The sequence below is a fragment of the Lutjanus erythropterus genome, chromosome 7, assembly GCF_056507025.1.
Source record: "Lutjanus erythropterus isolate fLutEry1 chromosome 7, fLutEry1.hap2, whole genome shotgun sequence".
In the NCBI taxonomy this organism is placed as follows: domain Eukaryota; kingdom Metazoa; phylum Chordata; class Actinopteri; order Lutjaniformes; family Lutjanidae; genus Lutjanus; species Lutjanus erythropterus.
Genome location: NC_139323.1, coordinates 40,858,143 through 40,879,414, shown reverse-complemented (window position 1 = coordinate 40,879,414; position 21,272 = coordinate 40,858,143). Strand labels below are relative to the sequence as shown.

The following is a 21,272-nucleotide window of genomic DNA, read 5'->3' as shown; positions in this document are numbered from 1 at the left end:
CTGATAAAACAAGTTTCAGCTGTTGTTTCTTAGCTGTGTCTCTGCATACAGCCGTCCAACCCTGAGACAGGCTGTAAACTTTACAAACCGAGCCTCTAAATCACCACAAGCTACAAAACTAACAGCGACAGGAGCAGACAGGAGTGACAGAAACGGAGCTCGGGTGTCGCGCTCCAGTGGCTGTAAGCAGAACAGACGCTCCACGGTGCGCTAGGATTTTATACATGGACTATGAGCAGAACTCACATACACGTTCTCTGAAAACTGATGTTTTCAAGAAAGGCATTAAAACGAGAGACTTAATGGTAAACCGTACTCACGCAACAAACGGTCAAATCTTCGTACTGAACAATCAAATCCAGCTTAACGGACAAAATTCTGAGTCATTTATACAAAAAGAGAAAAGTGGGACGTTCTCTGTGGATGAATGTTCTGATTTACTGCAGGAGGAACTGAGGTTGCAGTGAGTGGAAACCTATGAATATTATATTTTTGTGATATGAGCAGCTTATTTTAAAGCTGAATAAAACCAAACCAAACTGAGCTGTTTATTCAGACTTCAAGCTGTTTTTAAAAGTGTGTTTGAATATACGGCACCAGCTTTAATGTTTTAAATAGATGTTCCCAAAAACAAATTGCACTTTGATGTAGACCTGCATGTTCTTGTGCAGGACTCTGACTGTATGTGAACGTAAGACATGGGTTTGCTGTTAATGAGAACATGCAGTGTGTCTGAAATAGTCTTCACTACATGATGGCACCCCGACCTCGCCCACCGCACAGTTTCCACATCAGACTGGGTGATATGAACCGGTTACTTGCCTTACTTGAGTAAAACTTCAGCTAATTCTGCCTCTAAATAATACCGAGTACACAGCCTCGGAATATGCACACACACCTACCCGACGTAGCTCCATCAGTGGTGGTAAAAACTAATTTGAGTTGCTATTTCAGGTTCTTTGTGCCCGACACGTGTGCCGCTCCGAGCTGGTGAGAAGCACCTGGGGGAGCATCAACGTTCAGCTGAAACTGATGACCTAAGAAATGCTGTTCTAATCAGCTGATTGCTTTTCAACTCATTATCATTTTCCAGTATTGTTTCATTTACAACTCAGCAAGACTCCCACCAAGCATCCACACCCCTCCTTCTGTCAAGGCATATGGGCCCGTGAACCACGGCGCTCGGCTCAGCTCCGTCTAGGAAGATCTTTTTCCTCGGCTCAGAACAATAACTCGCAGAGTGATATTCCACAAATACCAGAGAACGGAGAGAATCAACAGAAACTCCATGAAGGCAGATTTGTGCATGCTTATGTGTGTGCATGTATGTTAAGTCCATGGATTTTATACAGATCCTGTCTAAAAGATAACACTGTGTGAGCGTGAGAGAACTGAGAAAGTACTGCATATTGTACGCACACACACACACACACACACACACACACACACACACACACACACACACACACACACACTGAGTCTCAGTGCTTGTGTCAGAGGGGAGGCAGTTTGTTCGTATACTGTCTGTATACAGAGAAAAGAGAGACAGCATCAATAATGTAGCATCTTGACTCCGGGAGTCCACAAAGTCCAATTAATCTCAAAGCCAAAGGAACAAAGGCTTCGCTATTTGACAAACAGGACATGCTGTAGTTTGCTGTGCTCTGACTCAGACTTGATAAGCAGAAAAGATCCAGAAAAGAAATGTTAGGGGGGCTTAGTAAAGGAGAGTAAAACACCAAAGGTGGCTAAAAGGGATCTTCAAAGGGAACGTCCTGACTCTTTTCAGCTCCTCTGACATTTCACTGCCTCAGACAGGCCCACCTCAGCTCCGAGCTCCAGCTGAAAACACACCTTTTACCTTCAGTCAAAACTGCCCCCGTCTAACCAGACTGAAATTTGACTCACCTAAACCACAGTGAGATGAAGCTACTGCGTGCTGCACATGCTGAAGAGCAAATATATCGTATTCATGTCTGTGAATGTATCTGCTGAAAATACAACCTGTGGTCAATATACTAAACAAGTTTTCTTGTTTATACACGCAATCCAACATATAAAACTGTATGAGTTAGGAAAGGATTTTCATATTCACCGGTTACACAGGTTCACAGTTAATAACTTCTATAATTTCATATTCACACCTCTGATTTTTCTAGACTGCCAACCAACACTTCCACTCCTCATAAGCTTGTGTCATTATTATTAGTTTTATCTAACTGCTGGCTCCATCCTTGAAGAACACCTGATCTGTAATTTTTAATTATTACCTACAATACTTTTTTGACCCGGTGCAGCGCTCCCTATTTTTCTTCCTCATGTGGAGCCTGAGCATTGTTGAAACATGCTGGTTATATGTTGGTTTCTTTGCTGTTCAGTTCAGAGATCAGGCTGACATGAGCTTAAAGAAAACTGTCTGTCTCACTCAGCTCCAGATATTCATCTCTGATATTTCTGTTGCCACCTCAGTACAATGGACATAAATGAAATGTCATTAGAGGTCCTCAATGGATGTCTGAAAAAAAAAGTTACAACTGCATCTGTATAATATATAACATTTACTCATTAAAATGTCTAAAATCACTCGATCTATGTTAAATATTTTGTTGAGGTATATACTTTTATCCTAAATGTGTCTAGCAACGGTCAAAACAAGAGAAATCCATAATTCACTCAAGGTAACGTTGTATTTCCTCCTAGTTACTTGTTGCTTTAACTTGTGGGAAAATGCAGGGTACGTCAGATGTGTCAGAACATGAGGAAGGTGTCATGTTTTTTGGGTTTTAGGTCACTTGTTTCCTCCTGTTTGATTTTCTAGTTCTTACCTTTCCTCTTGTTTCTCCTGGTTTTGTCTATCTTTTCACTTGTGTCTTGTTATCCTCCGCCTCACTCCAGTATTTAGTCTTTTGTCTTTCCCTCCTTAGTTGCGAGCTGTGTCAGCCGTCCTAGCATTTTCCCTGTGGTCCTTGTGGTTTTTGGACTTTCTTTGGATTTCATTTGTTTGCCTGTGGACTAGTCTGTTTAAGCCTTTGTTTTTTGACTTTGTCTTTGAGTTCATTAATCAATCTGACCTGCACCAGTCTCTGTTTTCACCGTTACCTCGCTTAACAACTGTGACAGGAGGGAGTTTGGCAAATGTGACTAAACGCAACATGAATAAATCTTTAATACGTTACCTCATTCATAAACATTTCTGCCTGAATCATGTCATATAGATTTTCATAGACAATGGTGGTTGTCAAACAATGAAGACAACAACTCCCACGATCCCACGCTACTTGACAGCATCGTCAAACTACGTCTTTTATCATTGTTTTAATGTGAGAGACCCCTAGTGGCAGAATTTACATAACAGTATGGTTGATACCACCAGAGGAAATTAAGAAAATGCGTTTTATTTTGTAATCTGGGTGAAATGCCTCTTTAAACAAGATTTGCTGAAACTCTGGATCACACTCTGGGTGTGATGGAAGGTATATATAAATGATTTAATAAAATGTGACACCGCAACTATATACAGGATGATCTGTAGGGATTAATAGTGAGTGCATCCTTACAGGTTTATATCTGAGGGCATCTCTGTAGGATCCAAACAGAGCGGCCTGCGCTCTCAGGAAGGCCCTCGCCACCCCACTTCCTGTGGCTGTTGACTGCTTCTTCAGCTTGCTCTTCAGAGAGGACACCTGGTGGAAAACATAAATAGAGAAAGTGGGGGACAGAAAGAAAGAGACAGACAGAGAGGTGGGAAGGGGGGAGAGATGGAGGGGTAAAAGTTAAATTATCACCTCTGAAATTGGTGGAGGAAACAGCTAGCCCATTCTGGGTGTGAAGTATCACATTTGCAGGTCATCTCAAAAAAGGAAAGAAAAGAAAGGGAAAAGCTTCAGCCTTTCCTCCAAGCTTATCTGTTGTGCTGCTGAGAGCACCTGCTGCTTTGCTAATTGAGCAGAGGACGGGGGGGGGGGGCGGTGAGAGGGAGGGGACAGCAGAGAGGAAATGGAAACTCGCATCCCTGCTCTTCCTCTCTCACCCTCTTCCCCTCCACACCGACACCCCCGCTCTCCTCCCATCACCTTCTCACTTCTTCGCTTCTCCCTCCATTTCTTACTCTCCTCCTCTTTTCTTCCCCAGTCCTCCTGTTTTCCCCTCCCCTGTTGGCTCTCCCCGAACTCCCTCTAGAAAGGGACTCTTGACATAAAATGTCTTTAATTATTTTCCCCTCTCCTGGCTCTGTCTCCAGGACTCCAGGCGAGAGTGGAGGAGCAGCAGGCCCGAGCTTGTTTTAGGATGACAAAAGATTCACCCTGGCCACCGAGCCCTGGGGAGTCTGGGAAGGAAGTTGTCAAGAGGCTCTCCTCACCTGCTCAGCAGTAGTCTGACTGTGTTGTGGCAGAGCGAGGAGGAGGAGGCAGAGATAGCGAGGGACTGCTGCTCTCTGTGTGGGTTGTGCCAGCTTAGCACAAAAGCACAACGTTTGATTGGGTTGCACAGGAGGTCTCGGTTACTGTAATGCAGTTTGGTGTGGGCTGCTCGCAGGAGTACGATTTTAATCAAGATCTCAAAGAAAAACCTATAAATTTAACCTTCAACCTCAATTAGTGACAAACAGATTAATTATAAGTCCTGACTGAATAAGTTTGAATTGTTTTGTCTTATATTCTATACTGTCTACCAACATATAATTAGCTAAAAATGCTAAAATCAATGCTTAAACACTCTATATAGAACTCAAAAGTTTGTCGCCTACACAGCCGTGGCTGGTAAGGATTTGGTATCTTGCTAATGGGCACATCGACAGGGCAGATTAAAGGGATAATTCGGGTTTGATGTGATGTTTTGTGAGGTACTTATCAATCGTCAGTTGCCTATAGTAGATGGCAGTGGACACGCCCACAGTTTGGAAAAGCAGAGAGGAGTATTAGCATGGAAGCTAAAAATGCACTGCTGTGGTCAGAGATGGCAGCAAAATGTTTATTAGCCACAACACACTCAGTTTAAGTCAGTGTTTCCCAACCCTGGTCCTCAGGGCTCACTGCCCTGCATGTTTGAGATGTTTCCCTGCTCCAACACACCTGATTCAAGTGATCAGCTCATCATCAAGCCTCGGCGGACGCCTGATAACAACCTGATCATTTGAATCAGGTGTGTTGGTGGGTTGGGAAACACTGGTTTAAGTGTCCGCAATATTTAGAGAATTTTAAGCCTTTACATCTCTGTCAGACAGGATGTTTTTGGCCCTAAATAACACCTCAAAGACGACACAGTGTAGCTTTGTGGCCATTATATCACAGCTGATACAATTTAAAGATTGCTGACAGAAGACAAAACAATGATTTTTTAACAAATTAAGACTCAATGGTCCAACAATGGCAGAGCTGTCATTACTAAAAAAGTTGTTATACATATATATAAAAGATGTTTATATCTAATAAATAAATGTCAAACCGTACCATTGATTAGAAGAACTAAGACATCCCTATAATGATGATTTTCTATCTGATGGCAACGTAAGGTGGCAAAAATATCATACGTTTCACATGATATTGATTTTTTTAGGTGGACAGTATCTAAGTGGCTAAAATCCTTGTTGCTGCTGACCCTGTCCACAGCAGTACATTGTTTAGCTTCTGTGCTGGTCTCATCTAATGCAGGTAACACACTGATTATTGAGCACAACCCCATTTCAAATAATCCAAACTATCCCTTTAAACCACAGCTCTCCACCACAGTAAGGATGCTGTCCCTCACATCACCACTCTGCTGCCTGAATATGGTGCAAAAAAGATGGCCGTAGAACTGATAAAGTAATTAACATACCAATTAACATTTCTGGTTAGCAGTCTGACTCTTACATTTAACACTGCGCTGCATATTTCACCAGCCCATTCAATCAGCTCCTTCTACAGCGCGACATTTTGCGACGTGTGCTCTGCTGGCTTTGTGTTCAGTGTAGGTGTCAGGTCTGCATGTGTTAACTGTCAGGCTTGTCCAGCTCTGTAAAGCAACACAGAACATTTACATCAAATTCTATATATCGGTATTATTAGTTTTAATTGGTCGCAGCACAAAGAGAAGGAAGGAGAGATGAAAGCAGGAGAAAATTTGAGGTCCTGTCAACCATTAAATGACCGCAGCTCGTAATGTGATAAAATTTTGATCAGGTCTATTTCAATCAGAAGGTTGCCAAATATGTCACGCTGTGCAGCGGCGGCGTCGGAGGGATATCGTGGTCTGGCGTCTGCAATTAGCCTCGGTGGAAAACTTCAGGGAGGAGAAGCAAAGCGTGAGCGCGGCTCGTACAAAGGACGGGCAGAAAGACACAGAGAGGCTGAGAAGGAAGGAGAGAGAGCGAGACAGAGAGAGTGGCAGTCTTAAACTGGGACAAAGACAAAACGAACAGCGTCGATTCCTCTCCCCTGGGCTTTCTCACTCTCCACAACGTCCCCGTGCTGCCATTGCAAATGCTCCCAGGCATCAAACAGGAAGTTTATCACGGATAAATTAACAAGTGTCATCTCCATATTCACTCATTGTGCTAAATGCTTTTATGTTTATGTAAAGCCCTTTCTGGAATTAATATTTCATGTTTATGTGCGTTTTCACTGATTTTTTTCATCCTTGCAAATCATTAAACTGTCTTTTTTCAGGGGGGGGGGTGGAATCAAAGCGAACACAATGTCAGTCTAAGTGGGGGAGGCATACCCCAAAGACTGTCAGAGACGACGGGATAGCGGAGTTTACTCTGCACACAGAGTTCTGTACGGCAGCTTTGAACGGGTGAGAGCACTGCAGTGGCAAACACTTTTTAATGAGGTGGGGACACCACTTCACTCGCGTTTTGTTTCCCAGCGTTGGAGAAAAATGGGTGATAAAGCGATAAAGTTCAAAGTTTCACGCTCATTCACGAGTGAGGTTAAGCATAATGGAAAATATTTTCCTTTAGTCACACGTGGCGATTAATAAAACTGTCATATATAACAAATATAGCGGTAGCGCATGACAAATATCAGAATGGTGTTTTTGCTAATAGAAAAATTAAGCAAGTGTGCTCTTCACATATCCGAGGCCAAAAAATAAATGTGTGTTTAGTAGTTGGGTTTTGAATATGGCGCCTACGCTACAATCATCAGGTATGCCTCCGCAGTAATGGCTCTGTCAAACTAATTAACTTCTACAGTTTGAGTGAAGCTAACGAGATGCGTACAGGCATCAGAGGAAGGCCAGGCTCTACAGGTGATAACCCAATTTGGCAGTGACATTTTTTAGTGTAAAGTCACAGTGGCGGTGATGAGATCAAAGGCAGAGAGTCCCCCATTGGGTCCAATTAGAACTATAGCATTGTACAGGGAAGGGGTGGCAGGAGGAGAGACGGAGAGAGGGGAGTGGGTGGTTGGGGGAGAGGGAGGGAGGAAGGAAAAAAAAAAAACTGTTGAGTTATGATATTCATAATCTATGCAGAGGGGCCTTTCCAGTACAGGTCTTCTCCCCATAGCTGTGATCTTTTCAATTTACATCAAGGGAAGATGGTCGGGGATGAAAGCGGGGCATCCAAAGCGCGCAGCCCACAGAGGGCAGACATGGGGCCTCATTAAGGCCCAGCCCAGCCAGGCCTAAACAGGGTTTGAAGTGCGTCACATAAAGAGCACGGGGTCAAAGGTCAGACATAGAACAGATCTCCATTTAACTCTCCAGCTGGAGATGGTAATTAGCAGGTGCAATGATGATCCCTGCCTGACTGTAAGGGATGATACCACTGTAGGTGACACCAGGCATCTGTGTGAATGTCAGCGCGTGTGTGTGTGTGTGTGTGCGCGAGCGCAAACACAAACGATGTCTCGATGCATTGATACGAACACATACGTCCATCAGGGATCTCAACATGAAGCTACTGTATGCAGGGCTGAGAGGGTTACTTTAAAAATCATTACGATCATATTGTGATATATAACATACCTTAAATTCTTAAATATGACAAACATGAACCGTCACTGCCGGTGGGGCTGGACAACACAGCCAAAAATAAATGCCACTCTAGGAATAACTACTGGTGCTTTCCTAAAATATTAACAAAATACGTTTTTTGATTAATAATCCTGAGTACAATGTGGACAGCAGACATAATAGGACAGCTAGAACAGTCTGATAAATAAAGAAAATTACATTAAATCAGCCTTTAAAACAAGGAAAAGAAAGACTGATGTCGTATCATGAGACAATGATTCAAATATCATGATATTGCTATAATGTCAATATATTGTGCAGCCCTGATTCTAATACAAATGACCTGTTAAAATGTAGTCAGTAACCTCATCACAATCTTATCACAGTGTTAATGTGATGTAACTTCATTACTTTTTGATAAAACTGTTGAATCTAATAAAATGTTTTATGTTTGTTGTTGGGTTTATTAGTTTGTCCAGCTATTCTTTAGTAAATCATTCTTTATTTATTTTTTTATCTGTAACTGTAATAGACTACAGTTACCGTTTTAGTATCTAGATTACATAATCCTGTTACATGTAATCAATTACTCCCCAAGCCTGACTGTATATCCAACTGTTATTTTACATCTACACATCTAGGCTCAAACTAAAAATAAAACATTCACCTCTGTCTTTTTAAAAGTTGGAGCAACTGTATTTACTCTATTCTGTCATTTTATGTTGTGTTTCTACTTTCATAAAGTACATTTTAAAGCTACCACTATAATTTTTAACTGGTTATAACTTCGTCTCAATTTAATATTGATGCCTCTATATGACTCACGTAAAATAACGAGACCATCTGCAAGAAGATCGGCTATTTCTGTATAATTATAGTTCTTGATGGCTGCCAACGTGTTGGACTCTCCTTCAAATCAGATAAAATGAGCCTGTGTTTAAATGTTCCCAGGTAAAGTCAGTGAGTAGCACCTTGGCAAGTTAAAAGAAGCAGGAAGAGATTTCTATATTGATATTTTGTGGTTATTACAGTGGAAACACACAGGAGCCTCTAAAATTAACAAAACATTAAGGTCCTTTTAGTAGCTTTAACAAAATGAAAATTACTTTTCACATGACAGTACAAATCTTTAGTTTCACTTTCATCTGCCTTTGACACACTCAGTATTTGCATTATATATAAATATAAACATATAAGCTTCAGTTGTTTCGACTTCTTAGTTTTGTGTTTCAGTAACTTGGCATTTTTCCACTCAAAGCAGTTTTACAATATAAAAAATAAACCACAATCTTAGAGACTTAGAGATCTTAGAGAGAGGAGATTTACTCCTAAGATCTTGAAATTTGGTATGGAACAACATTTTTTTATTCTTTCCAGGGATATTGCACACTGTACAGAATGTAAAGCCCCTTGAGACAAATTGTGATTTTGATATATACAAATTAAACTGGACTTGACCATATGCAACATGGTCATTGCTGTCACTTAACTATCGGCCACATCACTGTCCTCCACTTTTAGTTAACAACAGAAAACAGAATTATAAGAAAAGGTAAAAGCCTGAGCTGACAGTGCTCTATTTACTGTTGTGTAATTGAAAAAAAAAAAAAAAAAGAAAAGATGGTAAGTTAAACACAAAACTCTGAATATATATTTAGAATTTTCCACTAAATTTTCACTAGAGCATAAAAAAAACCCTCCCAAATAACGACCCTGACACTTGTCTGTTGTTAAAAAAATAAATAAATAAAAAGTTGGGTTTTCTTCCCACAAAAAAAGAATGTTTTGTTTAAGATTCTGTCCAGGGAAAGAAAGCCATGGGGACGCAATTAAAGAACTACAAAGAAAAAAAAATAGTTATGAAAATCTCCCACTTTCTTTTGATGTGCTGCAGTCTGAACTGTACACACACACACACACACACACACACACACACACACAAATCTGAACAAAGACACACGGAGAGCCGGCGTACACTCTCACACATCTACACAATGAGCACTTGGAATCTGTGAAATTCATTCATTCGTTCAATTTAAAGCAAATATTAGATATTTTATGGTTTCTTTTAAATTAAACTCTATTTTTAGCGTCACGGTAACGCCGCACTATAATGGGGCCGATGAGTGCGATCTCTTATAACCACAGAAGATCATTAACTTCTACGCTTTGGTATGATAGCAAAATTAACTTTGGTGAATGTTAAATTAGCAAAGCAATGTGATAAAATAAATATGTACAAATGGAGAAGGACCGGAATAGATAAACTATAAAAGCACGTAGTGAGGCATATAATTCTTAGTCATTAAGTGTGTTGATCTGCTGTTAAGTAAATGCAATATAATACATTAGTCAGGCGAAATGAAAAAGAGTGAGAAAGCAACGGGGAGAAAAAGTCTCTGTGTGTGTGTGTGTGTGTGTGTGTGTGTTTTAATAGGGCTATCTCATTGCCATGAGACTCTCCCCGGTGTGGGGTTACTTTGTCAAGCTGACCTCTTATAGCAGCTGAGCGGCTGAGTTTTGCATACATAATTAACTACAGCTAAATGTCATCTCTCACTTCAATAACTAACGCAGTGGGTGATGCTGCTCTCCCTTTTTGACTTCTAATCCGGAGTGAACCGCCGGCAGACCGAGTATGTGAAAATGAAGTGCAGCTTTTTAAACTCCACATGAGTAAATGAAGGGCTGCTAACACTGCGGAGAGAGTGTATGCACAGTTCAGCGCCATTTAAAACAATCATAACCTGTAAAATCGTGTTTTAAATGAGCAGATCTCGGCATTTGCAGTCGGTGAAGTGCAGACACAACAGCAGAAACAAATACTTTGGAGCTCGAAGGCAGGATTTCAGATGCACTGAGGTTAAGAGCCAAAAATTCCCCTTTTTGACCCCAAAAAGAAACAACAAAGTTCCTGATTATGATTATTTAATTCATTCTTTCATATTAATTAACTCATTTAAAGGACCACTATGCAGGACTTCGTGGCATGTAGCGGTTAGCTTGCAAATTTGAAACCAGCTGCCATTACCCTCCCCTTCCAAGTGTGGCCACCAAACTAGTAAAAGGCCGTATGAAGAGCCAGTGTTTGGTTTGTCTATTCTGGGCTACACTGGACCTTTAGCTGCAATTTAATTATATTTTCTGCAAAAAATAAAAAACATATCAGCCCACATAATGGTCTAAATGGGGTGTCAAAACCTTTAATCATATTTTTTATTTTTTATTTATTTTCTTGTCTACACTGCAAAAAATCCCAGTGTTATTAAATAATTTATTTCTAAATTGAGCTGCAGGGTTCAACTTTTTTTCCCACATGCCCAGCTGGGCAAGTGGGCCAGAAGTCCATTTTTACTGCCCCTGTGCAAACTGTTTTATTTATTAGCGGTTATCAAATAACAACCGAGACTAAAGTTAATTGTCGGGTTTAATCCAGGGCTGCAACATGTCCATCTCAGTTTCAGTCCAAGGTCCAAGGTGACGTCTTTAAATGTCTTGTTTTGTCTAAAATCCAAAGATACTCAGTTTAATATGAAGAAAAGCAGGAATTCTCCATATTTGAGAGAATGAAAACAGCGTCTTCTGCCATTTTTGCATGAAAATTTACTAAAAAATAGTTTAATAGTTTAATTCTTGTCACATTTACTTGCCCGACATGGCATTTTCCTTGCCCTGGTCAAGCAGGCAATCTTACTGTTGAGCCCTGAGCTGTAAAACAAAAATTTTCTTGGGAAAAAAAAAGTACAAATAATATTTCTTCCACTTTCCGGAGAAATCAACTTGTCTCAAGAATCGTCCCGAACTGAGTGCATCTTAAAGAAAGAAAGGATAAATAATGCTGTGAAGTCGTTGAGTTTGAGTCTAGAACAATTTTACAAAATACTTTAAACTACTTAATTTGTATCGGGATGAGTTCAAATACTCCTATTAAACTTTACGAAAACAGGACTCAAAGACAACAATAAAGTTTTTGCCATGTAAGAATGTTGAATTGAAAGATACTGAGATTAAATAAATACCAGGATCAGGATCTTAAAAAGACACCATGTACAGTTTGTGTGTAACTTTACAAAATAAAGAACTATGTCTGCAGTTAAAATCAGCCAGACACTGAGGAGGACATGACCTCCGTGTCCTCAGCAGCAGCAGCTACAGCCCTGCTTGTTTTATTTTATGTTGTAGACGCCGAGGCTGCTTCTGGTAAAGTACAGTATGTAACCGAGGTGGAGTAACCACATTCCCAGCACCGAGCTACAATCTAGTTAGAACAGCGTGCGAGCGAGGGGCTTTACTGTAGGTGGCTCCGCTATACTGCGGTGAAATGAGACACTCGGCTCTGTCTAAACTGAAAGTGAAGAGATCTGGTGGACAAACCCCAAAATCTGTGAGTAGCAGAAGTTTACTCCTGAACTAGATCTGAATGTCACTGATGAACATTTCCTGGCCGACGCCGTGTAGGTGTCTGTGTGTGTGTGTGTGTGTGTGTGTGTGTGTGTGTGTGCATCTGCATGTGCGAGTGTTTGCCTGCTGTCTGTCTGCTGCACTCTGTTTCTAGACGATGATGTAGATGTTGTTTTCTGGGAGCATCGGAAACTGAACACCAAATTAAAGCCGCGATGTTTGATTAAGTGTGCCAGGTGATCTCAGGAGAGGCGCGCAGACACAACCGCAACCCCCTCATTCATTTGTAAACCTCCAAATGCAGGCTTGAAATACAGGAAGTAGGAGTGTACGCTGTAAATTTCCCCCTTTATTGGGAATACAAATGATCAAATGTATGAGGGCTAGGAATGTATGGGTACACGGTGTCAGCAAAGTAGCGAGAGGCAGAGAGGAGGAGAATAGAAGGAATTAGGCTGTGATGTGAGAGAGAGCATCTGAAAATAAAGATGTAAAGCTGCATTGTAGCACCTCACCTTGAATACGTGGCACAGAAAGAATAATACATGAAAAAATTCTTCCGTCATTGGTTTGAGATCAATTGCTGGGATCAAAAAAAAATCTGATTCAGTCACACACTGTTTGTTTTCAGAATTAACAGGCTTCTAATTTGCTATTCTTGGATACTTTTAATGACTGGCGCGGTAAACAGCTCCACCAACCAAAAGCCAATTATAACTTTATCAGCACAATCTCTGTGCGGAAGAGGAGCTGTGGATCTCAGAAAAAGACACAGAAATACCTTGATCTTCCAGGGAAAAACTACAGTTTTTTTTTTGTTTTTTTTTTTTGTTATTGAGTATTTCTTTTCAGTGTGCTTGTCAACATATTGATTTTACAGACACAAGCACAGTCTCTTGGAGATTAGTATGATTTATTAATGTGTAAAAACTATCAAGACTTTCAGTTCAAGTTAGGCAATATCTTAAAATATGCAGAATCCTGCTAAAAATTCCCAATGTAAAAATAAAAAAGACGATCTACCTCTAATAATATCACGAAAACAAAAGAAAGCACAAACTCAAATAAAGCAACAAAAAAAGTTCCTTGATCTGCATTATTTTTTTTATACAAAGACACCAAAATATGCAGGTTAAAACAGGATTCATGTTTAGATCGACTTTTAATAAATAGTTACAACTAAAAACCGACAAAGGGAAAAAAAATCTAAAAACAAAAAATTAAAAAGATTGATGTGATTAATTTGTTTCCACTGTCAAAATGCATTTAAAAAGACAAATCCAGAACAAAAGTACAATTAATGTTGGACCTTTGATGTTTCCAATTTAAAAAATGTCAAAACTTATTCTCAAAAGATTGGTGCATCCTTTTTTGACCCGTTACCAATTACTCTCTTATTCAGATCTTTCCTTTTTCTGCTAAACGGAACCGCTACTGGCATGGTAGCATTTGTAATAGTCAATAAATCTAAAATATTATGTGTGAAGTTGCGGGGAAAGACCATTAAGGGGCGGGCACTAGTGGAGCCGGCGTAGGGGTCCTGTCTGAGAGAGGGCGGCTAATTCAGGACAACTGTGAACTCTGAACCTGCTAAAAGCACGGCCACTGGTCAGCCGAGCCATGTAATAGAGTCCACATGTGCTCACAGCCTGCGTCGCCATAATTAGACGGATCTCTAAAGGTTTGCTTAAATCAACATCAGAGCGCTTTGTTTTCCCTCTTAGTTAGACTTAAAATACGCACTAAAATGGCCCGTGGCCTTTACCTTTTAATCCATTTCATGCTTTATATATTCATTCAAAGTGATGCTGGGCTTTTAAAGTGAGAATAATCATTACTTCATAGGTCTCAGGGCTTTGGTTTCACGCTGAATAAAGCGTTAGGTAGCCAGTGTTACAGTGAGAATTAGAGAGAAATGAAGAGAGATTTTAATAGCTCAGGAACAACGCGCTGCAGCTCAGCCCAGGCACAGAATCGCTCAGCATTAATCAAGATTTCAGGCCTCTGTTTGACAAACTGCACAATGCCTCAAACATCTCCTTGTGTGTAAACACAAACATCAAATGCCATGTGGCATGTCCTCATCACTAACAAGCAAACTAACAAGAGACCTGGAATTCCACTCAATTAGTACCTGCTCACTTCCTTATTAATCTACGAGCCCCGGTGAAAAGATGAGAGGAGACAGGGAAAAAAAAAATCTGAATAGGAATAAAAACAACAACAACAATTTGTTGCGATAAATATATTAATGCCGGTGAAGTTTCCGTTTCAGGTGGTGTAATTTGACATGATATGTGGGCTATGTTCTGTCATTAGTCAGGAAAAATGGTGAGTAGGGGATCAAAGCGAAAAGGCTCTGAGCCTGCCACTTAATTTATCACACGGCAAAGACAAAGGCTTTTCTCTCTGCTTCTGTCGCTTTTCAAAAGCCCTGACTCCTTTTTATGACAAACTCAGTTTGCAATTTAATTTAGGACTCAAGTCCCTGGGTGCAGAGAAGCAAGCAGGCAAGAAGTGAGAAGAAGGTACTGCAGCCAGACAGGCACGCAGGCAAAGAAGCATGAGAGGCAAACAGCGGGTGCAAGAAACGTCCATGCTGGCGGTAAGTGCTGCGAGAGAAGGCAGACAGGTGTCATGAAACTCGAGCAGCCAGGCAGTAAGGCAGGCAGGCAGGCAAACAGGCTAAAAAGCAGGCAGGTAATTGTATAAAATGTAGGAAAGACGGTATCATCGCAGGTAGTAAGGAGGCATTAATGTAGGCTGAGCAGTTAAATCAGGAGAACAGAGGAGTGTGGGAGTGTGAGAAGGTCTGGAGTCGATTGAATTATAAACTGCTGGTAGGACAGGAGTCCGGTAGGCGGTGGAACCTGAGAATATACGGTTAGCAGTGTGGGTAATAGTGCGTCCGCAGCCTCAGCGGGGCCTCAATGCCTCACAGAGGAGCTTTAATACACACACCCAGCAAAACAGCTAAACAAACAGATTCCTGCCTCGACAAAGACGGCGAACACAAGCACGTGTGTTGTTCTCCAGGCTTGTGTGCGACTATATATAAGAGTGTGTGTGAATAAATGTGCGAGTGACCCTGACGCCGTGGTGATGCTTCCTGTAGCACTGACCGGCGTCAGTGCTCCATTAATTAAAGAGACGCTGCACTGGCAGGTGGCTTCACTGCCCACACTGGTAATTGGCCCCCTTCTTCCCACTCTCTCCCCCTAGAAAATCACCCATCTCTGCCTTTTCTTTTCTTTTCTCTGCCTCGTTCCCTCCTCCTATCTCTCGTTCTCAGAAACGTGCCAGTGGGCAGGCAGAAATGCAAGACTTTGTGAAATAATGATTAGAATGGATGGAGATGAAGGGAAGGGAGTTGCACATTTTCCCACAAGCCTCTGATGGTCGGGGAATGCTGTTTGCCTTCAAGCGTCACACGACGCGACGGGAGTTTACTTTAGACAGCCACAATCTGAGGAGCCAGTACTGCAGTCATTAATGATGTGGGGAGGGGACAGAGCTATACTTTGACAAGTTTCTGCATGTGTGTGTGTGCTGGTCTCTGTGTTTTTCTGTGTATGTGTGTGTGTGTGTGTACACGTAGGCGTGAGAGTACATTGAAGGACAAGAGAATGTGTATTTATGTAAGTTAGACTCGATGTGAAAGAGGAAGAAGCGAACCTTCTGCGTGTCACATGTAATGAGACAATAAAGGTTGATAAGGCTGGAAGGTGTGTGTGTGTGTGTGTGTGTGTGTGTGTGTGTGTGTGTGTGTGTGTGTGTGTGAGCGTCTCACCACATCACTGGGCAGGTTGTGCAGGTCATCAAAGGGACTCTCCAGGGCGTTGTTGTCCACGTTCAGAATGACCACGTCCTCCAGTGATCGACTGCGTACTCTCTAAAGGAGGAAACATCCAGTGTCGTCAGTCTCACTGCCACGCTAATTTAAATCAATTTTAATCCTTATCTCACAATATTTAATCAATCTCCACCTGTAAATATGATCACAACATGTCAGATTCTGCATTAGGGCTGAAAATAACAATTATTTTTATTATTTTTATTTATTTATTTATTTATTTTTTTATTTTATTATTAATACTTTTTTTTTTTATTTACAAGCAGTTTTTCCTTTTTTTTTTTTGAAAATTAACCGTACAGTTATAGAAAAAATGAACAACATATGACTTTGTGAAAATATTCAGAATCATCCAAATCTGCTAAACAGGAAACTATTTTAGTTTTAGTTTTGAAAAATATATTTTTGATGTGTTTTCATTTGTCTGTTGCACTGATTAGGCCATCATTAACACGGACTGTTGATGTGAGTGTAGCTGCCACTGCAGGAGGAAAATGTGAAAAAGAAAAAAAAAAATCTAAAAAGTGTGCTTGTAATAATATTCTTAGCTGCTGAAAAGACGTTTAAAATAAAAAGACACCTGTCACAAGTGTCAGGACACTGTGCTTCATATCATCCTCACAATCTACAGCTGAACTTCACATAATATTAACAACAAATTATGTTTTATTCTATGTTTTATTGTATTATACTTACTGTATGTTATTCTTAATCTGTATAGCATCTTTAATTTTATATCAAATTAACTTTTTCTAACTTGTTAACTTGAAAGCGTTTGAACTTTCTTGGCTCACTGTATCACTGAGTAAAATTCCCGTGTTTGTTGTACATTTGGTGAAGAAAGTGATTCTGGTGTTTTTGATTCTGACGTGACACACCCGTCCCGAGCTCCCCGTCCCGAGCTCCCCGCCCCGAGCTCCCCGTCCTGAGCTCCCCGTTCCGAGCTCCCCGCCCCGAGCTCCCCGCCCCGAATCTCACCCATTCTCATCCGGTCGCCTCATTCCAAGATGACGTTCACAGTGTCTTGTTTTGTCCAGAACACAAATATATTCAGTTTACCGTCACAGAGGAGTAAAGAAACCGAAAAATATTCACATTTAAGAAGCTGGAATCAGTTTCTTAAATGGATGAATCAATTATCAAAATAGCTGCCAGTTAATTCAGCAGTTAACAACTTATCAATGAATCATGCAGGTCTGTTCTACATGCAGACGTTCTTGGATGATTAAAAATTTAAAATAAATTTTCTGCTTTCACATAATAGATCTGAAGCATTATTACTGAAGGTTTACATATTTGGTTTTTGTTATTCCGCATGTTTTAGAAAATAATTGTCATTTGTCTTGAATCATAAATGTTTTATATTTTATATAATAAAGAGAATATAGTTTGATTAATTATTACATCATGACATTAAGTTAACTAGAGCTGCAGTGATTAATCAATTTGTTGTCGACTATTAAATTAATCACTAACTATTTTCATAATCAACTAATTGTTTTTTGATATGAATATTTTCTGGTTTCTTTACTCCCCTGTGACAGTAAAGTGAATATTTTTGGTTTTTGGATAAAACAAGACATTGGCATCAACATTTTATGGACCAAAAAACTAATTGATTCATTGAGAAAATGATTTACATCGTGAAAATAATTATTAGTTGCAGCCCTCTGCAACATAATTCAACACAACAGCACAAAAAAACTGCCTCCAAATCGACCACCGAGTTGAATCAGCACCTCTCTGAATCATTTCAACAAAACCAAATGGTTATTGAATCATAATTTTGCCAAAGTGACAAGAAACCTCATTAATTTACGATAAATATGAGGTATTTATATTTATTTTCCTTTCAGATGTGCCACATAAACCAAGTTCTTTTTGCAGTGTGTCGCTGAGACCCTGCTCTCTGTGTCCTTCACACAACTAGAAAATAATTAAAAGATTACTTGATAATGAGAATAAAGGTTAGTTGCAGGCCTGAAGTTAGTGTGTCCCAGGTGTGTTTCCCAGTAGACAAAGTCATTTCAGTCCTGAAGCTCCAGGAAGGAGAAAACACAGCGGTCACATTTAAAACCACACTGTCATCACACTCCTTTACGATTAACGGTGACAAATGGCGTGTAGGAAAAAAAATATTAGAACATCTTTACTATAACACACACACACGCTCAGGAAATGAAGAATGGCACTGAGGAGAACATTTGGTTTGTGCAAAGATTTTCCACAGCACCAAAACCTCATGCATCAACAACAACAACACAGTGCTGCTGTGCTGTGCTGTGTGCATCCTGATGGCGACAAATTCAACAATTATTTCAGTGTGGTGCAGGATGCAGGCAGGTGTGTGTGTGTAGAGGGGGGGAGGCAGCATAGTGTGTGAATTTCTAGTTTGTCACTTTTGTGACAGCCTGTGCAGTGGAGGCTCACATGCTGATCTGGACTAATTATGTAGTGGCGGAAAGGGGGTCTGTCACGGATGCAGAGTGTGATAAATACTGCCACTGCCGCAACTGTCAGACAAATATCACACACAAACACACACACACAAACACACATGTGCATCACGACATATGCATTTGCACAATTACACACGCACACAGACAAACACTTATATACTAACACTTACACACAAGTGCAAATGTGCGCGTGCTTGCAACAACATGCATTCACACACAACAGCAGCGCCGGTGGTGACGGCCTGCCCCCCAACCAACACACAGGGTTTAACAATGAAGAGGAAACGCTCTTTGTTTGCAGATACTTTTCTGCCTTTCTCCCACTGTCTTTTGTACTTCAGAGATAAAAACATTTTGTCAATTTGTTTTTGATTCAAAGAGTTGGACGTGCAGGAAATTATTTTACAGAAATTTCACTGATTTTAAACCAAAATTGAGTCCACAGTTTACCACAACAGTGCAGTATCAGCTGACCTGAGAATAACTGGAAATAAACAATATAAATCTTCTATAATTTCTGAAGAAAATCCACAGATGAGAAGTCTGAAATTCATAATATATATCTGATGCAAATAAGGAGACATCAACATCTAACTTTTGATGTACAGCAGAGGTATTGCATCTATACATCAATTTGCAGCTGCATATATAATTATGCACACACAGTATAATGATGTACATTTATATACGTGCGCATTTATATGCATACACGTTTCAAAAGATCAAGTAACATACCTCCAGCAGACTGAGATGAACTCCCACAAAGTATGGCATGGGGGCACTGTGGATGGAGAGGAAAACAAAGCAGTGAGCAACATCAGCATTAGAAAGTTACAACAAGTAAAGAAATGTGTATGGAGGCTACATGACACATTTCACACACCTGTCTGAAAAAGTAAAAACCTTAATACTGATCACATCCTTTGATTAACAGATTATTCAATATACACAAATGAATTCATTATTATTTAGATATTTGAGGATTTGTTGTTTTTTTTCTTATATAATTTTAAACTGTTAAGGTTTCTGACAAAATCATCTGTAATAACACAAATACCATCACATCTCACAATCTCAATTATTCATTAGAAGAATTTCAATAGATAATTAACAAATAAAAATAAAAAAAGAATAATTAAATTAAATAACCCAAAATCCTATCACATCCTATTTTTATCAACAGCTTGAATTTATTTAAACACCACTATGATGCAATAGATGTATATTGGATTTATTGCAGTAAATCAGAAATGTATTTTTTAATTTCCTTGATCTTAATACGGGCCAGTGGTTCTCAAACAGGGGTCTGAGGACCCCCAGGGTTCCGTGACGCGTGACGAGGTCTATGAAAAGTTTTTACATTCATTCTTCTAAATTATGATAATCAAACTTTTTCCCCAAATCCTGACAGTTCAGCAAAATTTATTTTTACATCTAAACTGGTTCACAGATTATTTTCTAACCTAGAGACCTTTAACTCTTCAGAAATATATGTCGAAGTCAAGCATCCACGCGTCACCATCACTGATGGAAGCCAGCGTTCTCTACAATGATGTTCTGTGTTGACACGGTGAAAATATTTTAACGCATGTCTAATATCTTTCTAATATATTTCCCATGTTGCTTTTTCAAATAACTAAGCGTAAAAAAATAGGCTACATCAAATTATTCCAAGAGACATCCATGAAGGGGTCCCCTGGAAATAAGTGGTCCTTGGATGAGAAAAAAAAATTGGGAGCCTCTAAAATAGGCAGTAAAGCTGATTAACATCCATGTTGTTGTTCTTTAACCTAATAACATTGCATGTAGGGAACAGCCGCTGGCTGAAAATCAGACTTCAACATTATTTTCCCAACAACCACCATGGAAAACAGCATTAGATTAACTGGTGTGTGCAGCCAGACGAGCAAACTGATCTGGAGACACTGGACTGGATTTTAAAATAGAATTAAAAAAGAGAAAAGTTTCTCCTTCATTCTGAGTTTTTTTTTTATTTTCAGTCAGTGACTTGTAGCTTAAAGAGTTAAAATTAGGGCTGGGCAGTATTTTGATATTATAATGATTCTGCAGTATGAGACTAAACATCGTCTTAGATTTTGGATATTATTACATCCTGATATGACATAACTGTTGTCTCTTCCTACTTTTAAAGGCTGCATTACAGTAAAGTGACGTAATTCTCTGAATTTTCTCGCCGTTCAATCATTTGACCTTAACTACTTAGTCATTACATCGTGTTAATATTTCATGCAAGCTCCAGCAGTCATCCGTACAATTTTGTCCATATGGCCAAACCTTTTTGAGAATTTACTGCATGTTATTTCAGAGAAATTGTGTATATTGAGATTTACACTGTTTACCACAGAATTGACTGAAAATAATGAGAAAATTTTTAAGCCATATCTCCCAGCCCTATTTGAAAATTCTGAACTCAACTAAGCACCAGTCTATATAGAAAGGCATTACAGAATACTGAGAACATAAAAGCTACAACTGTTATTACTAACCTGTTATAATGATAAAAGTGACATTAACAATAAATGTTTTTGCAGGATATTTGCTGGTGTTTTTTCTTTTAACAACATGGCAGACTCAGAAAGTATAGAAAGACTTGGAAC

The 21,272-nt window shown here is 39.8% G+C and overlaps 1 protein-coding gene across 1 annotated transcript in view; it reads right to left on the bottom strand.

Annotated features, from left to right (window-relative positions):
• dennd1b (DENN/MADD domain containing 1B) overlaps nt 1-21,272 on the bottom strand; it is a 156,380-nt gene that overhangs the window by 40,514 nt on the left and 94,594 nt on the right. The window contains exons 12-14 of the mRNA XM_084723793.1: nt 19,390-19,435; nt 16,133-16,234; nt 3,558-3,683 (exon numbers count right to left, since the gene is read on the bottom strand). Of these exons, the coding sequence (XP_084579919.1) occupies nt 3,558-3,683; nt 16,133-16,234; nt 19,390-19,435 (274 nt within the window). The remainder of the gene's footprint in view (nt 1-3,557; nt 3,684-16,132; nt 16,235-19,389; nt 19,436-21,272) is intronic.